Source organism: Gopherus evgoodei, chromosome 2, assembly GCF_007399415.2.
Source record: "Gopherus evgoodei ecotype Sinaloan lineage chromosome 2, rGopEvg1_v1.p, whole genome shotgun sequence".
In the NCBI taxonomy this organism is placed as follows: domain Eukaryota; kingdom Metazoa; phylum Chordata; order Testudines; family Testudinidae; genus Gopherus; species Gopherus evgoodei.
Genome location: NC_044323.1, coordinates 212,711,487 through 212,733,190, shown reverse-complemented (window position 1 = coordinate 212,733,190; position 21,704 = coordinate 212,711,487). Strand labels below are relative to the sequence as shown.

The window sequence follows — 21,704 nt, the reverse complement described above, 5'->3', positions numbered from 1 at the left end:
GCTGCAATCCACAGGGCCCTGGGCTGGAACCCGGAGTAGAGGGCGGGCCCGGGTTCCCCCCAAACCTCCCAGCTCCTGATTGGACACAGGAGAGGTTGCTCCAGACTGTGGGGAAGATCACTGAGGTGAGCAAATCTGCCAATAAGCACAGGACCACCAAGGTAGAGGAGGACATTTGTCACATTGTGTATATATATCTTCATACTGTATGTTCCATTCTATGCATCTGAAGAAGTGCGCTATAGCCCACAAAAGCTTATGCTCAAATAAATTTGTTAGTCTCTAAGGTGCAACAAGTACTCCTGTTCTTTCTGCGGATACAGACTAACATGACTCCTACTCTGAAACAAATCCTACCAGTTTTAGCACTATGTAACACAATCACTACCAGTTGTGAAAGATCATGGCATTTTTGGAAGAAAGTGCTCTGCTCAGATACTGAAAGTTATTGATGGCACAACTGCTTGATAGTGAGCAGATTCAAGTTTATATTAAAAAGGTAATCTAACAAGGACATCTTGTAGTCAAAATTAAATACCCATCCTGTTATACAACAAATCTAAAGAAAATGCAGTCTCTTGATTGGCAATTTAATATGTTCATCAAATTTAATGAAAGCACATCATAAACACATTGTAACCACAACTGCAGACAATTTCAGTTAATAATAAAATGTGAGGTAGACTGACTAGTGAAGCTAAATTCACTATGTTTTGGTTAAGAAAATTTTACACTAAAAGCAACATTTTAACCCCCTTCCAGAAGTCACAAAAAGCAATTGCATAAATTACAGCAAGATGCATCTGAATATAATTTTCATTCAAATCTCAGTTTACATTCAGTATTAACCTGTGAACTGTCAATCATGTCCAGATTTTTACATGTCAACAGGTAAAATATAATGCTGGCCTATTTAATACATTCCAATAGAGGCCTTGATGATGAGGCTTAAAACCAAAACAGAACAGTTGTACTCTAGATGTCAAAGTATGGTCTCCTTCTCCTCATTCAAGGACTATGAGCTGTAGTTTTCAAGCAGACTGACCCTGGATTCTTTTAAGTAAAGATTTATAGTGATATAGTCTTCAAAAGAAAGTGTTGCCAAAAACCTTCCCTCTCCACTGGAGAATAAAAGTGTTATAGAAACCAATTGCTTGTTTGATAATGGAAGGCAGATACACTAGCTTTCCAATTTAGTTCTCAACCATCAGGACAATTTCACACCACTTTACCACAGGGCTAAATAATCATCATGAAAATAGTCTTAGCACCTGGAATTTTAAGAACTTAGTGCAAACATAGAAAATCACTTTTGAACATTTTTATATCCTCTGACTTGCAGACTGCAGGTAACATTTCTAAAATTTTTACCCCAAACTAAAATTCAAAAGTTATTCAATCAGTCTTAAGCCCTTCTAGCAATCCAGAAGTACTGAAATGTATTCAGGTGTAATGAAAAGCTTCAAAACATACCTCTGTATCCCCACTGGCTAAATTAAAGTTAAGATACATTTTAAAACATAAGGCTGTATGAAGGACACTTAAAAATATTTAAATCTAAAGAAAAGGGTTGTTCATTTGAAATATGCTACATTGACAGCCTCACAGTTAAGCTATATTAAAATCAGATATGCAAACCATTATTTTCCTTTTTAGCTTCAGTCTAATATATTATGTTTTTCATTATCTGTAAACATTCATCTTTTCACAAGATAAAAAAGTTGCTTGATTAACACTTTGTTCAAAATGCAGTTTTGGCAGGCCCTTCTCAGTTGACTTGCAGGTCACATATAAAGGATGTGTTAAGAACTTCATAAAAACACAATGAAGTGAATATTATGGATTTTTTACCATCTTACAAAGGAGTTTACATTTTTTTTTTCAACTAAGGAGGTGGAGAGAGGAGAATGTGTGGGGGAAGGGTACCTTTTATAAAATATTGAAATCTCAAGTGAGTAACCAATATAAAACAGTGAATACTTCTAAAAATGTTAACTGCACTAGTAAAACTGGTGAACGCCTATAACCCTGAAACCAAGTACTAGTGCACCAGGTTAATTCTATAACAGAACAGCAATTATTTTAAGAGAACACAGTAATTTGTTTTAAACCAGAATAATGCATAATCACTACAGCCATATTTACAAAAGTTTAATATTCAAAATGAAAGGACCAACCTGTTCTAGGTACTGTATTCGAACAGACCTTTTTGATTATGGGCAGATTCTCTTGCGATTGATTCAAGCTCACTTGTGAAGTGATTTTCAGTGGGCTACGGAAAAGCCCCAAACCATTGTGCCTCACCCTATTTTAGCTCCCTTTAGATATCAAATTCAGTTCATATCGGCTGCCACGCTCTTGAACACTGTCTTCCTATTTAATGATTCACTTCTGGGCAGGGTACCTAAGTTCTCAAAAGCAGCAGCAACAACAAAAATCTCCCTTCAGGACTCTACACACTATTGCAGGTGAATGAGGAAGGATACTTGGAGCAAATTGCATGCAATCAAACCTACACTTAAAGTTTTTAATGTACAAGTAAAGTGTACCAGCTAAAAGGGGATGTTTCACAATTTTTAAATGATCTGAAGTCATTTTGCTGGTGTTTAACTGCTCTAACTAAAGAGACAATGTGCATAAGAAACTTTCTCTCTTTGTTATGCTGGCCAGCCAGTTACTCTTTAATTGTGAAGTAGAATTTTTGTTAAAGAAGGTGAAAGAATGTTACTAGGAGAACCTGCGTGCGTGCTCCATGCCTGCCAAGCATTTACTGATTTGTTCAGGTTTAAGTAGTAAACTTCTAACTCCTGTGGAAATTTTGCCAAAAACACAGTTTCAATACATATACAATTACATGTTTTAAAGTAACACTGCACAGAGAGAGAACAAGACTACTCTTAGATATTTGTATTAAGTTACTTTGTAATTTCAAACCCCTGAGTATTACTGTACCAAAGTACAGATCTGAAGAGAAACGGAGAAGTCTCCTCAGCATATTATCTTCAATGGTGTGAGTCTGGTGTTATGCCTTCATACTAGTGGATGCTGAAGTCAGTTTCTTCCCCTAGCTTAGCATAGTACAAAAAAACCCAAGAGAACTCTTCATCAACCAAAATATGTCCTCCTCCCACATCACAGGAGACAGCTGGTAGGCTGTGGTGTTAGTTTCATTAACTGTGACTAACGTGGAATTCACTTGAATCCAAGCTCCTGTAATCGTAACTGACGTGATAAACATATGCCTAGAAACAAAGCCTACTTTAGAATTTTGGAGACTCCTTTAGAGTAGACTAGATAAACATTGGTTGCACTTTGCTCCACAGTGATTGTACATTGGTTGTTTCTTCTGTCCCCTCACCCCCACCCCAAAAGCCAACCAAACAAAAAACCCTCTCAAGTTCTCTTCTTTTCCTTTGTTATTTGGTCTCCTATCAAGTTTATATGTGGCGTCCAGTGAGAAAATAGAGTGGTTTGTCATCAATGCTGTTGGCAGTCTGAAACTCATCTCGGAGACGAAACTGCCACTCGTCTTCCAGCTCTAAACGGACTATTGTTTGACGTAAAGAGCTTCTGTCTTGGCATATGACACACAAGGTAGCACCTTAAATTAAAAACAAGATACAGCTTCAGGTAACATGTAAGACTTCAATTTTCTTGCCTCATTTTCAAAAAGACAAAAATAATAGGAACTACTACTTGGAGGCTTTTCCCACACAAAACCATCATAAGCTCCCAAGTGTCCATTAAGGTGTCTGACATGAACAGTGTGCCCAGTATGATCAGTCTCAGATGTGGAAAGTGAGCCCTGAGAGAGTGGGCAAACATCTCTGCAAAAATGAATGAAAAGAATACAGGTGTGTAAACAGTGGAAAGAAAGTATTACAAAATGTGTTTGACATTCAGCAGTTTCCAATGAAATAGGGATTTGGGAGGAGGGGGGAGAGAAGTCTCTCTCTACCGTCCAAGCCTGAAATCATGCACAAGCTGTCTGACAAAGCCACTTCAAATGAATGAGGATTCATGGCAGGACAAAGGGGGTGTTATTTATTTATTTATATTGCAGTAGCTCCTACAGCACTAGTCAGGGATCAAAGCCCTACTGTGAATATATCTACACTGCAGAAAATGGTGTATTGTTAGCTAACCTAAGTTAACTTGGGTTAAAATAGCAGTGAAGACACGGCAATTTGGCTTTTAACATGCGCCAGCTGTTAAAGCCTACAAGGGAACCTGCAGTTGAACTTGAGCTGCTGTGTTGGGGTGTTTTCACTGCTATTTTAACTCAAGTTAAGAACTTTTATCTTTCCTTTTGCAGTGTAACTATATCCTGTGCAAGGCACCTGACAAACGTGAATCCATGACCCAGTGAAGGTTTCCACTCATGCAAGTGTGGGTCACCCATTCATCAACTCCATAGCCAGAACTCCTGGGATTTGCTTCCTTCCTCATGCCACTCAAAAAAATAAAGTATTCCCTTTTCTAAGTGACTGGGCCTGTATACAACCTGTCAATGCTTTTAGTGGACAATTTGCTGATATAAATACGGTTTATGATGATTAATTTGGACTTTCAAAAGTCCTTTCCTAAAGGCTGTTAAGGAAACTAAGTAGTCATGTGCTCAGAGGCAAAGTACTGCCATGGATTAAGTACTGACGAAGAGAAAGATAACTGATTAGGAACAAATGGTTTATTTTTAACATAGCAAGAGGCTAAAAAGGGGTGCCCTAAGATCAGTGCTGTTTGATATTGTTTCTTGTCATGCCCATGACATGGTAGATGCTATCCAGCCTTAGCAAAAACACACACACACAGCGCATGACTGCCATTCTTAAAGAAAAGTCACAGATCCACAGCCAGATGGCAAAATGTGCAGCTAATGCAAAACTACTGAGGTGAATCAACAGTAGAAAAACCTGTGTGGAACTTCAGAGGAGGCTAAACAAAGCTCGGCGCATTGGCAGCATGATGAGAGAGGAAGTTCAGTGCTGACAAAAGCAAATTTAACCTACGTACACATTACTGGGTTCTGAGTTAGCCTGTAATCACTCAGGAAAAAAGACCTGCATGTCATTCTGGACAGCTCAGTAAAGATCACTGCTTAAAAATACAAAAAAAAGAGCAGGATATAAAAGAACGGGATAGGAAATAATACTTTGAGGGGCAAAGCTGCATGCTAAGTATCTCTTTTGTGCTCAAATCTATGGGGTTACAATCTAGCCACTGAAAATGTACCATCTGAATTGATGCTACACCTCACCTGTAATACTGTGGTTCAGTTCTGGTCTCACACACATATAGCAGAAATAGAGGGTATGCAGAGAGTAGGCAATGAAAATGTTTAAAGACATGGAAAGACATCCAAATGAGGAGAGACTGAATAGAGCATGACTATTTAGAAATGAATAAAATGAGGTACTTAAAATAATGAAATTTCTTGGGGGGAGGAGTCAAACCCTCCTCATTCTATCTCATAACACAAGAACAAGTGCACATTCAATGAAACTGAAAGGCAATACATTAAAAACTGACGAAAGGGAATTCTTTTCAATATAATGCATATTTACCCCTCAGAACGCATTGCTGCAAGGTATCACTGAGGCCAATAGGTTAGAAAAATGAGACATTTATATGGACAGCAACATCATCCACAATTGCATTAGACAAGGTTTGTTTTTTACAAAAAATTAGTAATATAAACCCTCAGTATTGGGGCATAAGACAACAACTAACAGAGGTAGGAAGAAACTTCCTCAATGAGAAGGTTACTTTATTTTTGTTCACTGCAGGATTTCTTGCACCTTCTCCAGAGCACTAGATATTCACTACCATCAAAGACATGATAATAGTTTGGAATAGATGAACTGTGCGTCCCATCCATTATGGCAATGTCTATGTTCTGAACTCTATTTCCAAATCATATGTTAGAGAAGTACTCAGCTTCATGCTGCACTGACTGAATTCTACTTATACCATACCTATTTCCATTTGATGCAACTGTTAGTGCTATTTATCAAGGCTTTTCTTCACTATAGCCTTGTAGTTATGATGGTGGGAGCTCTACACAAATCAAAAGAGCAGACAGAATGCATTCCTTGTTGGAACAACACCAGCACTGATTATGAAGATGGAGAAATGTATGGATTCATTTCATCCTCTATATTTCATTTTATTTGAGCCATTATTTTGTAGTAAAAGCAACAGAGATAGCCAGTGGAGAAATCATTACCTTTCAGGAATTTGAACTTCTTAAGAAGGTCTGCACCTACGAAAGAGTCACAGAGGTACAACAGGAGTCCACTGAAAAACACCCCTTCACAGTTGACATTGATGGAGTGTGGGCGGGAGCTCACATAGCAGATGGCCACCTGAAACCAAAACAGAAAGAATGTTTTAAGAAAATACCCCAGAGGGACCTAATATGGAGGTTGAACATAAAATAACTACAAGAGGCCTGAGTTGGTTGACTTGAGTTTAAAAAAAAAACACCACCAATAATCTTGGATACAGTTTGCACATTTGGGATTTCTATTAAGCAATCTTCCTGATTGAATTATAATTACAGCCACAGAAAGTCCGTAGCTCATTTGTTACCTTTTCAAGTTTCTAGCCAGAAAATCTCTGCTGTGAATCTTACTCATTCTCTCCTTTTAATCCCTTCCCTTTACTAAAAAAGCTTTACACAGTAATGGGATTTTTCTATATTTTAATTCAAAAGATTCATCTGTAATGCAAATAAAATGATGCATAGACTAGCCTTCGCATTCAATCCTAGGCCTTCTGATGAGATGATTTCCAGAAGAAAAGTGATGCCTGCAACTAAGGTGAGATTTAAAACTATTGCATCAGACTCATCTGAACACTAGCAAATAGATTCACCCTCCTGAAAGGGCCCACTGTAATCTAATTTAACCCCATGCTTCTCCATTACTTTGCTGACTTGATTTAAACCTCTGTGGTCTGTGCTTGTGTGATAATCATACAATGATTGTATAATTATTTCATTTGTTCCAATGACATGGCATTTGAAATATGTCCTATTAAGAAGGAAAATGCAGAAGTGGTGTAAAGAGGGTACATTAAAGAGGAGGATAATTACACTGTGCTTTGTTGCAGTGAGCAATCAGGCTAGTGCAGCAATGTAATATCAGAAACTGGCCAAGCAAGAACAAAGTGGCAACAAATATGAATTAGAAACACATGACAAAAAGTAATAAAGATTTGGGGGATGCATGTCTTAAAGTACATGGATGAATATCAGGGTCTGTACAGATAGCTAAGGCAAACTGGCACCCAAGAACAAGGGCTTTCACTGCAAACAAATTCTTACATTATATGTGATAGATTACAAAAAGATTGAAGATGGCTATCTTAACCTAATAACAAAAACAGGGGGAGGGTTGGAAGAGGATTGACATGAGCACTCAGTGACCACAAAATCCAGATATTGGGAACAAAAAAATCAGTCAAGAAACCAAAGGACATGAAGAGAAGAAACTCTTCAATAGCCTCTGCATCAGGGGTCGGCAACCTATGGCACGCATGCCAAAGGTGGCATGCGAGCCGATTTTTGATGGCACACGGAGTGGGCTGAGCGGCTCATTCCGCCGCCACTCTGGGGTTCCTGCTCCTGGCCCTTTGCCAGCCAGGGTCCCACTGTTGGTCCCACTCAGCACCTTCTGCTGGCCTACGGGAAGGAACCCCAGGCTGACAGCGGGCTGTGACCCCTGCTGGCAGGAGCTGGTGGAAGAAACCCCAGAATGGGGCGGGCTGAGCCACACTCTGGGGTTCCCACTGCTGGACCCTTGCCAGCCGGGTTCCTGCCACGGTCCCACTCAGCACCCACTGCTGGCCTGGGTGAAGGAACCCCAGGCTGGCAGTGGGCTGAGACCCCAGCTGGCAGGAGCCAGCGGCTGAAACCCCAGAGCGCGGGTGGGTGGAGATGTTCAGCCCACCACCGAAACTCCAGAGCTGGGCAGGCTGACCCACTCAGCCTGCCACCGCTCTAGGGTTCCGGTTGCTGGCCCCTTGCCAGCTGGGATCCCCTCCGCAGCCCCACTCACCTTGCTTCCAGTTGGAGTTCCAGTGCAGGCCCCCTGCCAGACAGGGTCCAGGTCTGCTCAGCCCTACCAGCCGCCAGCTCCACTCACTTCAGCTGCTGATCTGGGATTCCAGCTGGTTAACAACTGATCACTCAGAAGCCTGTGTGCAGCTTAAAGTATCCAAGTATGTGCCACCAGATATTGGAAAACTCAGCAAGGAAAAGCAAGGGCAAGGATCACACTAAACTGATAAGAGCTGCATTTTAATTTAATGTTAAATAAAGTTTCTGAAACATTTTGAAAACCTTGTTTACTTTACATATAACAGTAGTTTGGTTATATATTACATTATTATAGAGACCTTCTAAAAAACGTTAAAATGTATTACCAGCACGCGAAGCCTTAAATTAGGGTGTATACATGAAGATTCGGCACACCACAGCTGAAAGGTTGCCAACCCCTGCTCTTCACCAATGCTAGAAGCCAGGATAATAAACAAAAGGAACTGGAATTGTTCATTTATTAGCATAAATTCAATGTAGTTGGTATTATTGAAACTTGGGGGGATGATTCCTATGATTGAAATGTTAAAATCAATGGTTCTAACCTATTTAGGAAGTATCAAGTGGGCAAATGGGAATATAGCGTGGCACTGTCAAAAATGGTATTACCTGTTTCCGAGTCACTGATAATTCAGGAGAACATGATCTTGAATGCTTATGGATCAATATCCTAACAGGTAAAGCATAAGACGGGGCATTAGTTGCTGTCTGCCTCAAACCACCAAATCACACTAACGAACAGGATGTCTGCCTCCTTACACACCTATCTATAACGTGTATGGGAAAAAAACAGTGTGACCATGGGAACTTCAATTTGAGTAATATATGCTGGAGGTATTAAAACATCCTTGGAATTTCTAAATGTTATTGATGAGAATCTCCTAACTCAAAAGGTGTTGCATCTAACACAAGGAAATTCTACATTAGGCTCTCTCTTGACAGATGAAGAGAAACTGATCACAGAACTAAAAATTAATGGCAGCTTCGGTACTAGTGATCATGACTTGATCACATTTATAACGTCCAAATAGAATAAAGTCCAGACCAGTGATCTATATATGTTTGGTACTTTGAAAGGGCCAGTTTCACAAAGCTGAACACAATTATGAGCCAAATCAGCTGGGAGGAAGAATTTATTCAGAAAAATGTGAATGATAATGGGGATTTGTTTAAGAATACTTTACTAGAAGTCCAAAAAGCCGCAATCGAGGAGAAGGCAGTACTGTTTAAAAATAGACCTAGCTTACCAGGGAAGTGAAGGCCACTATAAAAAAAATAAAAACATATATGAAAGAAAGGGAAAGTTGATAGTAATGAATATAAATCAGAAGCTAAGAACTGTAGAAAATTGATAAGGAAAGCAAGCATACAAGGAGAAAACTATGGCGAGCAGAATTATGGACAATAAGATTGTTTAAAGTATATCAAGAACATGAAGAATCTTAATAATGGTATTAGTCCATTACTAGATGAAAATGGTAGAATTACCAAAAATAATGCAGAAAAGGCAGAAGTTTCAATAAATACTTCTATTCTGTCTTTGGGATAAAAGAGATGATGTAGTCATATCATATGATAACATTCTTTCCATTTCACTAGTATCTCAGGAAGAAGTTAAACAGCATCTACTCAAGTTAAACATTGTTAAATCAGGATATCCGGAGAACTTGCACCTAAAAGTTATAAAAAGTCTGGCTGAGGAGCTTGCTGGACTACTAATGATGGTTTTCAATGAGTCTTGGAACACTAGGGAAGTTCCAGAAGACTAGAAGAAAGTTAATGTTGCGCCAATATGTAAAGAGGGAAAATGGGATGGCCCAGATAATTATAGGACTGTCAGACTGACGTCAATCCCAGGCAAGATAACAGAATGGCTCTTATGGGACTTTATTAATCAAGAATTTAAGGAGAGTAATTCAATTAATGCCAATCAACATGGGTTTACAGAAAATAAATTCTGTCAAACTAATTTGATTTTTTTTTATGAGATCACAGGTTTGTTGATAAAGGTAATAGTGTTAATGTAATGTATTTAGAGTTCTGTAAGGCATTTGACTACATAACATTTTGATAAAAAATTAGAACAATATAAAATTATAGTGGAACACATTAAATGAATTAAAAACTGGCTAACTGATAGGTCTCAAATGTACTGTAAGTGTGAACAGAATCATCACTGAACACGTGTGTTTCCAGTGTGGTCCTGCAGGGACGGGTTCTTGGCCCTAAACCAGTGTTTTTCAAAATGGGGTCTGCAGACCACTAGGGGTCTGTGAGGGTACTCCAGGAGGTCCATGGGCCTGGCTGATCAACTCTTCTCCCTCTCTCCGAGCACCACGTACACACAGGGGAAAAAATGGTTACTTACCATCTTGTAATTGTTGTTCTTCGAGATGTGTCGCTCATGTCAATTCCAACAGGTTTGTGCGCACGCCACGTGCACAATCCTTGGAAGGTTTTACCCTCATGGTACCCATCGGGTCAGCTGTGGAGCCCCCTAGAGTGGCACCATCATGGCAGTGTATATAGTCCCTTGCCAACCCACCGCCTGCTCAGTTCCTTCTTGATAGAATACTCCGACAGAAGGGAAGTGGGCGGGATTTGGAATGGACATGAGAAACACACCTTGAAGAACAACAGTTACGAGATGGTAAGTAACCATTTTTTCTTCAAGTGCTTGCTCATGTCCATTCCAATAGGTGACTCCCAAGCAGTTTCCACAAAGGAAGAGTCAGAGTTCACTGAGTTGCTGACTGAAGTACTGCCCTGCCAAAGGCCACATCATCTCTTGTCTGTTGAGTGACGGCGGCACAGTGCGGGGTGAAGGTGTGGATGGAAGACCACGTTGCTGCCTTGCATATGTTCTGAATAGAGACTTGCACAAGGAATGCAGTGGAAGAAGCCTGCACTCTTGTGGAGTGCGCCATCAATGCCAGGGCTGGAATCTTAGCCAGGTCATAGCACAATCTGATGCAGGATGTGATTCACGACGAAATGCGCTGAGATGACATGGGAAGCCCTTTCATCGATTGCAATAAAGAGCTGTGGTGACTTACAAAATGGCTGTCTGTATTCAATGTAGAAGGCTAGGGCACGCCTGATGTCCAGAGAATGGGGTACTCTCGCTCTGTTGCTGGCATGAGGCCTAGGAAAGAATACCAGTAGAAATATGTCCTGGTTTACATGAAAGTGGGAGACTACCTTGGGTAGGAATGCTGGGTGAGGGCATAGCTGCACCTTGTCTTTATAAAAACCCACATAGGGGGGCTCGGAAGTCAGCACTCTGAGTTTAGAGATCCTTCTGTCTGAGGTTATGGCCACCAGAAAAACCACCTTCCAGGACAAGTAGGATAGAGAGCAGTTCACTATGGGCTCGAAAGCGGGACCCATCAGTCTGGAGAGAACCAGGTTGAGATCCCACTGGGAAATGGGCTGCTGTACCTGTGGATAAAGCCTATCCAAGCCCTTGAGAAAATGAACCACCATGGGATGTCCAAAGACCGACCTACCCACCACAGCTGGGTGGAAGGCAGAGATGGCAGCCAGGTGATATCACCAACCCCTGTTGTTTCAGGTAGAGAAGGTAGTCTAACACAATGGGAATAGGGGTTTGCTGAAGCACCTTTCCGTAGGGACCAAATGGAGAAATGCTTCCACTTCACCAGGGATGTTGTTTGAGTGGAGGGTTTCCTGCTCTCCAACAGGACTTCCCTAACAAGTCCCAAACACTATAATTCAAGCAGGTTCAGCCATGGAGTTTCCAGGACATAAGGTGGAGCGATTCCAGGTTGGAGTGCTGTAGCTGACTGTGGTCCTGCATGATGAGGTCCAGGAGCATAGGAAGGGCTACTGGCCTGTCCACTGATAGGTTCAGCAACGTGGTGAACCAGTGCTGGCAAGGCCACACTGGTGCTATGAAGATCACTGAAGCCCCATCCTGCCAGACCTAGAGTATGAGAGGGAAAGTGGGAATGCATATAACAGGTGACCCATCCACGCTATGGAGCCATGGTTGTGGTTCTGAGAGGAGCAGAACAGGTGGCACTTCCTGTTGCTCCGCATCACAAATAGGTTCACGTGGGGATAGCCCCACCTCTGGAAGATGGAAAGGGCAATGTCCACTCTGACTGACCGCACAGACCACCTGAGGTTGTATCCATCAGCTGAGGGACTTGAGAATCAGGGGCGGGAGGGTAACGAGTCTGTCCGGAGGGTCCCAGCTGGGTCTGTGTACCCTCGCCAACCAAGTCTGGAGGGGGCGAAGGCGCAATCTGATGGGTAGCACTATGTACGTGCAGGCTGCCATATGTCCCAGAAGCTTAACGTAGTTTCTGGCTGTAGTTTTAGGAAACTGGTGGAGACTTTCGATGATGCCCCTGATGCTTTGGACCTGAGACTCGGGCAGGGAAGCTCTGGCTCAAGTGGAGTCCAGGAGAGCCCCAATAAATTCTACTTTTTGGCTTTGGGCTAGGGTAGACTTGGGCCCATTCAATGAACCCCAGGCTGCTGAAAGTGGCACGTGCCAACATCATGTGCTCTTGCACTTGTACTCAAGAATCGCCCTTGATGAGCCAGTTGTCAAGGTACGGGAAAACCTGTACCCTGCATTTGCAGAGGAAGGCTTACAGAATGCATGACAGTTGTGGCAAACACGGAAGGGGCCGTTGAAAGCCCAAACGGGAATACAGTGAACTGAGAGTGTTGCCTGGTGACCACGACTCTCAGGAATCGTCCATGCGCCTGAATAATCGATATATGGAAGTGTGCATCCTTCAGGTCAAGGGTGGTGTACCAGTCCCCCGGATCTGGGGAAAGAATGGCGGCAGCCAGAGAGACCATATGAAACTTGAATTTTCTTATAAACATTTTGAGGTTTTGCAGATCCAGGATAGGCCTGAGTCGCCCTTTGGCCTTGGAGATGAGGAAATATCGAGAGTAAAATCCCCCACCCCTGAAATACTGAGGAACCTCTTCTATCACCCCTAGAGTGAGGAGCTATTGCACCTCCTGTAGAAGGAGGTGGTCGTGAGAGGGGTCCCTGAAGAGGGACAAGGAAGGTGGGTGGGAGGGCGGAAAGGCAAAGAATTGGACAGAATATCCTACCCCCTCTGTGCTCAGGGCCCAGCGATCTGAAGTAATCTGGGCCCAGGCATGATAGAAGGGGGACAGACAATTCACAAAGGGAGGAAAAGGATCCAAGATTTGGGCTGGTGTGCCATCCTCAGGCACACTTTCAAAAGTTTGGCTTTGAGCCAGGGGGGCTGCGTGGAGGAACCGTAGCCCTGGCTGGAAAAGGACTGCAGAGGACACCTCCTGTTGTTTCTGCCCCTCTGTTGACTATAGGCATGCCTAGGGTGCCCTGGATAGAAGCGTGGGCGGGGGGGAGCTGCAGCTTGAAGGGCTTTCTCTGGAGTGTTGGCATGTTAATTCCCAGTGATTTCAGGGTTGCTCATGAGTCCTTGAGACTGTGCAGTCTCAAGTCCATCTTGTCAGTGAACGGCCTCACAGCATCAAATGGAAGGTCCTGTATGGTATTCTGGACCTCCACCAGGAGTCCTGAGACTTCTAGCCATGACTCATGTCGCATTGTAATGGCTGTAGCCACAGTCTGCGCCACCAAGTTGGTGGAGTCCAAAGCAGCTTGGAGGGAGGTTCTAGCCACCACTCTGCCCTCCTCTAGGACTACAGCAAATTTGTGTCGTGACTCCAATAGGAGCAGTTCCTGAAACTTGGAGAGGGCGTTCCAAGAATTGTATGCGTAGTGGCTAAGTACTGCCTGTTGGTTGGAAATTCGAAGCTGGAGCCCCCCAGTCGAGTACACCTTTCGACTGAAGAGGTCCAGCTTCTTGGCATCCTTGTTTTTTGGGGCAGGCCCCGGTTGTCCCTGCTGCTCCCTGTGGTTTGCTGCATCAACCACCAGGATTCCCGGTTGGGGGTGGTTGAAAAGGTGCTCATACCCCTTTTGTAGGATGATGTAACACCTCCCTACACCCCTGGACATAGGTGGTACACAGGCCGCGGTCTGCCAGAGCACCTTTGTCGAGTTTTGAATAGTTTTTATGAGTAGCAGTGCCACCTTGGAGGGACCCTCCAGGGCGAGTATGTCAACCATCAGGTCTGAATCCTCCACAACCTCCTCAGTTTGCATGTTGCAGTTCTGGGCCACCCTCCTAAGGAGGTTCTTTATGTCCATTGCTGGGAGGGATGTAGTAGTGCCTGCTACCGCCTCGTCCGGCAAGGAAGATGATGAGGCTCAAGGTGGGACTGGGTCTTCCTGCCCCTCCGGTTCCCTGGTGACATGTTCAGGGACATCCACCACAACTTGGACCAGTGTGGGAGCCGCGGGTGGTGGCGGCTCTGACAACGTATCTGATCTAGGAGGCCTGGTGTCTGGACCCCAGGGTGGGTTCTTAGGAGCCCCAGACATGTCAGGGATGACCGATGGGGGCGGCATAGGCAATGGAAACTACTGATGCCAGCCTAGAACTATGCCTTTGAGCCTGATGATAGGCCCAAGGTGTTCAAAAGGGCCAATGTGCCAGGCCCTGCCATTGGGGTGGCCAGGATACCATCAGTACTGAGGGATTCTCTGTGCCGAGACCAGTGCTGAAATCTTGTGTGGTATCAGCTGTGTCAGGATGCAAATGACTCCGCCTCTGACTCAGAGGAATAGTCCGAGCCTGACTAGGGAGGGGTAGACCCTGAGGGTGCCGGGGAGCGGTACTGAGGCGATGGGGATGGCACTGCAACATGGTGGGCTTGCCTGGGTGCCGGATAGGTGGTGCTGCCTGCACCTGAACCAGAGCCTGGGAATGCAAAGTGGGGGATGATGCCGTCATTGCAATCAAGTCCCACATGGCCTCAAAAGTGTCTGGTGTGGAGGGAAGATCCAGGTCCTCCTTAAACACCTCCCAGACCAGGGAGTCCACTGACACCAGACTCGACGGATCTCCCCTCGAGGCCGGAGTCAAAGGTGTCGGGACTGATGGACCAGCCTTCTGGTGTCCCGTGTGCTCTTCTTCCGTGGGACGCACCACACTGGTGTCCTGTGTGCTCTTCTTGGTGGGGAAACAGCCCCCTTTCTGCCTTTTTCTTCCTATGCTGCACCAGGGCTTGTGATTGGTGTCGTACTGACGAGCCTGCCTTCTGTGCCGGGGAGCAGCGCGAGTCCTTCCTTAGTGCTCCGCACTGAGGCCGAGGCCGCCTCTTGTGCTCGATGAGGCAGGAGAATGGACTCTGTTAAAAGGACTTTCAGCCAATAGTGTCTCTCTCTTTTGGTTCTGAGTTTGAAGCCTCTGCAAATACTACACTTGTCCTGCAAATGTCACATTCCCAGGCACTTCAGACAAGCAGCATGCGGATCCCCCCAGGGCATAGGCTTACCACACCTATCACATGGGTAGCGGCATGTCCCGGACGGGGAAAAACTTAGCTGGGGTAACCCCTCCAAGACTTAAACTTACTCACTAGCTAACTAAAACTTACAAACTACTATGATAATGATTAACAACTATGTACCGGAAAAAAACCACTAGGAAAGCACTTGCTAAAGCAAGAAACAAGTTGTTCCAATGATCGTCACTGGTGGTAAGGAGGAACTGAGCAGGTGGCGGGTCAGCAAGGGACTATCTGTACTGCCATGAAGGCGCCACTTCAGAGGGCTCCACAGCCGACTCGACAGGTAACACTAGGGTAAAACCTTCCAACGGCTGTGCGCACACACCTATTGGTATGGACATGAGCAAGCACTTGAACAGCTGTTCAGCGGCGTGAAGGAGCCACTGGGAGGGAGTGGGAGGAGCAGGGACAGGGCACGCTCGGGGGAGGGAGTGGAAACAGACAGGGAAGAGGAGGGGCAGGGGCGGGACCTGGGGCTGAGCGGGGGTCTGCGAAAAACTGTAAATCAAAACAGGGGGCCTCGAGTTGTTAAAGTTTGTCAACAGCTGCCCTAAACTATTTACATTTTTATCAATGACCTGGAAAAAACAAAATCATTACTGATAATGTTTGTGGTTGACGTAAAAATTGGGGGAATGGTAAATAATAAAGAGAGCTGATACAGAGCAATTTGGATGATTTGGTCAGCTGGGCACAAACAAACAATGTGTGTTTTAATGTGGTTAAATATATAGATCTAGGAACAAGGAATGTAAGCCATACTTATATGATTTTGGGGGGGCAGGGGTGGGGAAGCTCTACCGTGGGAAGCAGTGACTCTGAAAAAGATTTGGCGTCACAGTAGATAATCAGCTGTACATGAGCTCCTAGTGTGATGCTCTGGTCACAAGGGCTAATGCAACTCTTGGATGCATTAACAAGGGAATCGCGAATAAAAGTGGAGAGATTATTTCACCTCTGTATTTGGCACTGGTGCGATCATTGCTGGAATGCTCACAATTCAAGAAGGATGTTGATCAATTGGAGAGGGTTCAGAGAAGAGCCACAAGAATGATTAAAGCAGGGGTAAGCAAACTATGGCACGGGTGCCAAAGGCGGCACGTGAGCTGATTTTCAGTAGCACTCACAGTGCCTGGGTCCTGGCCACCAGTCCGAGGGGCTCTGCATTTTATATAATTTTAAATGAAGCTTCTTAAACATTTAAAAAACCTTATTTGCTTTACATACAACAATAGTTTAGTTATTACAGACTTATAGAAAGAGACCTTCTAAGAATGTTAAAATGTATTACTGGCACGTGAAACCTTAAATTAAAGTGAATGAATGAAGACTCGGCACACCACTTCTGAAAGGTTGCCGACCCCTGGATTAAAGGATTAGAAATCCTGCCTTATAGTGATAGACTCAAGGAACTCCATCTATTTTGTTCAACAAAGAGAAGGTTAAAGGATATCTTGATTACAGTCTCTAAGTTCTCACATGGGAAACACATATTTAATAATTGGCTCTTCAATCTAGCAGAGACAGGTATAATATGTTCCAATGGCTGGAAACTGAAGCTAAACAAATTCAGACTGTAAATAAGGCATAATTTTTTTTTAATAGTGAGAGTAATTAACCACTGGAACAATTTACCAAGGGTTGTGGTGGATTCTCCATCACTGACAATTTTTAAATCAAGCGTGGACTTTTTTTTTTTTTTTTTTTTTTTAAAGATCTGCTCTAGGAATTATTTTGGGGAAGTACTATGGTCTCTGTTATACAGGATGTCACTCTAAGATGATCACAATGGTCCCTTCTGGCCTTGAAATCTATTAGCACAGCATGGCTCTTTGGATCCCACACTCTCAGTGTCCAGGCAACTTAAGAGGTTTGCTGCTTCTCCTTCCAAGCTAAAAGAATTAGCCCTTTAGTTCAAGTAATAGAGACTCATGGTTTTAAATCGAAGTCCTGGGTTCAATACCCATCCCGATGATTCTAAGGAGTCATCATACAAAAAGGATGCTTTAAAAAATTAAAAGTAAGAAATATAACAGTTTGTATTTGCTACTCATTTACCCCTAGAAATATTTTGTACCTCGGGTCCAATGTTCAGGTAGCAGTCAATAGCCAGTACAGGGTTCTTGAAGTTATGGATGGCCTTTGGAAAGAGTTTGTATGTTGCATGCTGAAGGAATTTCTCCAGAAGGAACTGAGCTGGGGCTGCCAGCAACGTGTGTTCACTGTCTGGAGCACAGACATACTGAAGAGGCATTATTGGGGCCATGCTCTCCGATACCTACAATGAAAATGATGGAACCTCTTTCAAACAACACTCTGTAGGTTGCATCTTCACTGAATGTATAGTTTGCCTTCTTGTGGCTATGTTACTGTAATTCTCACTTGCTAAATAAGCTGGAAAACCCCAGAACATGCAACCCAGTGGTGCCACATTGAAATAGCAAAAATTTTGATTTGTTTTTTGATTGTTAAGTACGTTTGTAAATATCTCAGTGCATAAGGACAGAAAATAAAAATACAAATAATTTAAATTCAAAAGCAACTCTATTTATTATAATGCCCCTCAACCCCCTACACCACCCATACAATCTCAGAGATTCACCTCTCCCCTTAGGGCCCATTAGGCAAAAAGGCTCATTATATACAGAATGGCACACAGTAAAATTAGTCAACTAGTTCCAATCTGTTGGCTGCACAGAGAATAATTAGCCACTATCCCCTAAGCATTCAGATCCGGGGGGTGTTAGCTCCAGTGTCCTCCCATCTGATCTGAACTACAGGACTAGGTATGAACAGTGGCAAAGAGAAAGTTAAAAGGAGCCAGGAAACCAGACCAAGATAGGATTTCTAGAGTAAAACCAACACCTTGAATTACACCTCATCTGAAAGCTGACACAGTTTATTGAGCACAGGTAAAACGAACAGTGCATGAACCACCATTTAGCAGCAAGCAGCACATTCTTCAATAGCCAGAGTTTGCAGGTGGATTTCCAGAGTATTTTGAAATTTCAAAGCCTGTGTAAAATGTTTCTTCTTATCAACAACAGCAATGACTGAAGATCACCACAAATGACTAGAGACTGGAACGAAACTCAATATATTTATCTATTTGTAAGAGTCAGGATGAGCTCTACTCTGGCATCTGGTGGTGAATTATGGGGAGTGTAGAAAGGAATTTTAGGTATTTGCATTGGCACACCCACCCCATCTAGCATAGCCCACGGCAGCCTGGGATGGTTATTTTGACAGCTCTGGGATCTCCAATTTCTTTGTTATTGGGGCAGGAGGAATGAAGTGTTGTCACCCTGATTATGTCAATGAGGAACTATGAGACTGCTTCATCACAGAGATGTCTCAATATCAATTAAATAGCACTTGCTAGACAAGGGACATGGGCGCCAAAACCCATTGAAATGAGAGAGGTTGGGGACTGGTGTGTGTACCTGATGGTATGGGCCCCTTTTGAGGGCCTGGAACACCAATTGCACATCCTCCTCTCTCCACTGTTGAAGAGTAGAGCTAATTTTGATTCCATTAGGAGTCCATCTAGAGGCTGCTGAGCTGAATTCACGTTGGGTCGATGGTGCACCAGCACCAGGATTCCCCTACTAAGAGCTGAAATCACTAAAAGAGCTAAGCGTGCTGAGCTGAGATCACTGAGTGCTGTGTTAACTAGTGGGGGAGCCTGAAGATCTATTGCTAAGCAGCTGGCAGAGCAGAGCAGTTTGCAGCAGGCTGGAGCAGCCCATGGAACAGTGAGCGGAGTGAAGTGGTTTGCGGGGAAGGCTGGAGTGGCTCACAGGTCGGCTGGAGGAGCAGCACAGCCAGTGTAATGGAACTGGTCATGGTGAAGGCTGCAGCAGAACTCCACGGAGAGGCAAAGCAGTTGGCCCTGGCCCACGTAAGGTGCCCTTTAAGACCCTGTGTGTGTGCCCCCCCCCACTTTCACCCAAGCTGGGGGGGGGTAAAATTCTGCAGACAAAATTTTGAACTCTGGGGTGGCACTGACCAGAGACTTTCGGGTTGTTGGACTTTGGGGTGATTGGACTTAAGACCCTAAGAGAGAAAGCACACTGCCAAACGTACCTGGAGGTGGGTTTTTGCTTATGGTTTGTGTTATCCTATTTGTGGTGTTTCTCCAACATGATGCCACATTGTTTCCCTCCTTTATTAAAAGGATTTTGCTACTCTCAGAGTCCGTGCTTGCGAGTGGGGAAGTACTGCCTCCTAGAGGCGCCCGGGGGGGGTGGTATGTAATTGTCCCAGGTCACTGGGTGGGGGCTCGAGCCGGTTTTGCATTGTGTTATTGAAATGGAACCCCTGGATACTGAACCCGGCCCTTGTTGCTGCCAACTTAGAGGGGCAGAAGGGTTACATATTCCACCTGAATTTAGAAAACCTTTAAACTTGAGTTTAGACAAACATATCCGCTTCTGATTAGACTTTAGATTTGAGAGTTCCTAATTCAAGCCTTACTCAGCCAAAGAAATCCCCGAATTAACTAGAAATTATTTAATCAGCTTGCAAATCTCAGTTTGTTCTTGGTGTCTCCATTCTAATGGAGGAGTTGTGATAGACTCCCAGGATTACTGCTAGTGATGGAAAAATTATGAATATTTATTACTACTTGCATGGAGATAGAACATAGCAGGTCCCTCCCTAGCGCTAGATGCTGTACAAACACAGAACAGACTCTCTCTGACACGCTGAGTAAACATCCAAATTTTGACCTTCATGGAAACAATGGCAAAGCACAGTTTTGTCTCCTGCACGTAGCTCTTTTTCAAACATGCAAAACTCACCATGATTTTTGGCTTAATAGCAAAATCCTTTTGCCCCCCAACTTGGATGTGTTTCTTCATGAGACTGAAGTTGTTAAAGCGGCAGATGAGAAGGCCACTGCTGTTTGTTCTCAGGTTAAAATCTACATCTTCACAGAAGTACCTAGATATTAAACACAGATTCACTAAACTGATAGTGCGTCTGCAAAAGGTATCCAATCCCATTATAGTCCTTGCAATACATTATAAATGCTATTCTTTGTATAAATGGTCTCTGATGTATTCCATATACTGTTAAATACACTCTAGGCACCAACTATCTCAACAATTACTTTGCTAGAAAAAAACAATATGACTCTTATACAAATCTTCTACAGACACTTAACATTTCATTGCTAACAGACCCTTGCAGACTGACTTTAATAAAGGGGAAAAGTAAGTCTTATTTTTTGAAGTATGTAGTTCAGATAGTCTTCCTCCTCTCTCCCCATTTACTGACTTCAAACACTTCTTTACTTTTGGCTAGATATTGTTCACCTAGAGTATCGATCTGTCTCTATTTCAGAATGGATCCCTTCTATAAGACATATTATCCAGGTGAATTGCTTTTGTGTTTTGCTGCTTTATGCACATACCAGTACAGGTACTAATCATAAGAGACCACACTGGAATTAATAAATAAGACATTCTACTACTACAAGTTCGTCCCTGCCACTGGGTGAAGAGCCTCATTTATAAATAAAATTCATTTAAAATTAAAAGTATAAAATTCTTGCACCATAAGTAATACAAATGAGAGAACTGAAGTCAGTTGCTCTGGCATCCATACCATGAACCATGCAAGCTAGAACTTGGTCATCACATAGAGAGACAGTTTGTATTGCTGATGGAGGGAGAGACCAGGACAGGCCACCTTAGGATCAGTGGGACACAGGCTGGGGTATCTCAAAGTGAAGGAAATATAAAACCTAGTCTTAATTAGCAGAGGGAGCTGGATTCTGCTTCAAATCTTGATGGGAACTTGTGACAAAGCTCTTAGGGAGAACTGTAGAATGGAATTGATGCCTTCTGGTGAGAGGAAAGAAAGGGAGAGAAATGGCAAATACCGGAGAAAGTGAATTTGCTACAGGTTTTTAATTCCAAACACTGATGGAAAGTGGGAAATAAAGGCAAGGGAGCAGAGGTTCTCTCTATAAAACAAGGGCAGATAAAATTTGGAAGCAATTAATTCCATAAGGAATACAACAGCCTTCCCTCCCTTCATATCTTTTGTCTCAAATACTTTCAGTCAGGTGAGCTGCGCTTCCCTACGTATTCCTGCCATTTGCCGATGCAAAAGGTGCTGTCTCTAGCAGGATGGATTTTCTGCCTCTCCTCTTCTGATTTCTTCCTGTTTCTCTCTTGTATTTTAGGTCTTCTGTGCT

The 21,704-nt window shown here is 43.4% G+C and overlaps 1 protein-coding gene across 5 annotated transcripts in view; it reads right to left on the bottom strand.

Annotated features, from left to right (window-relative positions):
* Window positions 1–564: 564 nt before the first annotated feature.
* Window positions 565–21,704, bottom strand: part of GREB1L (GREB1 like retinoic acid receptor coactivator) — a 208,358-nt gene continuing 187,218 nt past the window's right edge. For 4 of the 5 annotated variants that reach the window (XM_030552886.1, XM_030552887.1, XM_030552889.1 and 1 more), the window contains 4 exons: window positions 20,302–20,443; window positions 17,577–17,777; window positions 6,227–6,365; window positions 565–3,601 (listed from right to left, as the gene is read on the bottom strand). In XM_030552886.1, the coding sequence (XP_030408746.1) occupies window positions 3,438–3,601; window positions 6,227–6,365; window positions 17,577–17,777; window positions 20,302–20,443 (646 nt within the window). In that variant the 3' untranslated portion in view covers window positions 565–3,437. The remainder of the gene's footprint in view (window positions 3,602–6,226; window positions 6,366–17,576; window positions 17,778–20,301; window positions 20,444–21,704) is intronic. The other variant, XM_030552890.1, reaches the window with a different exon arrangement.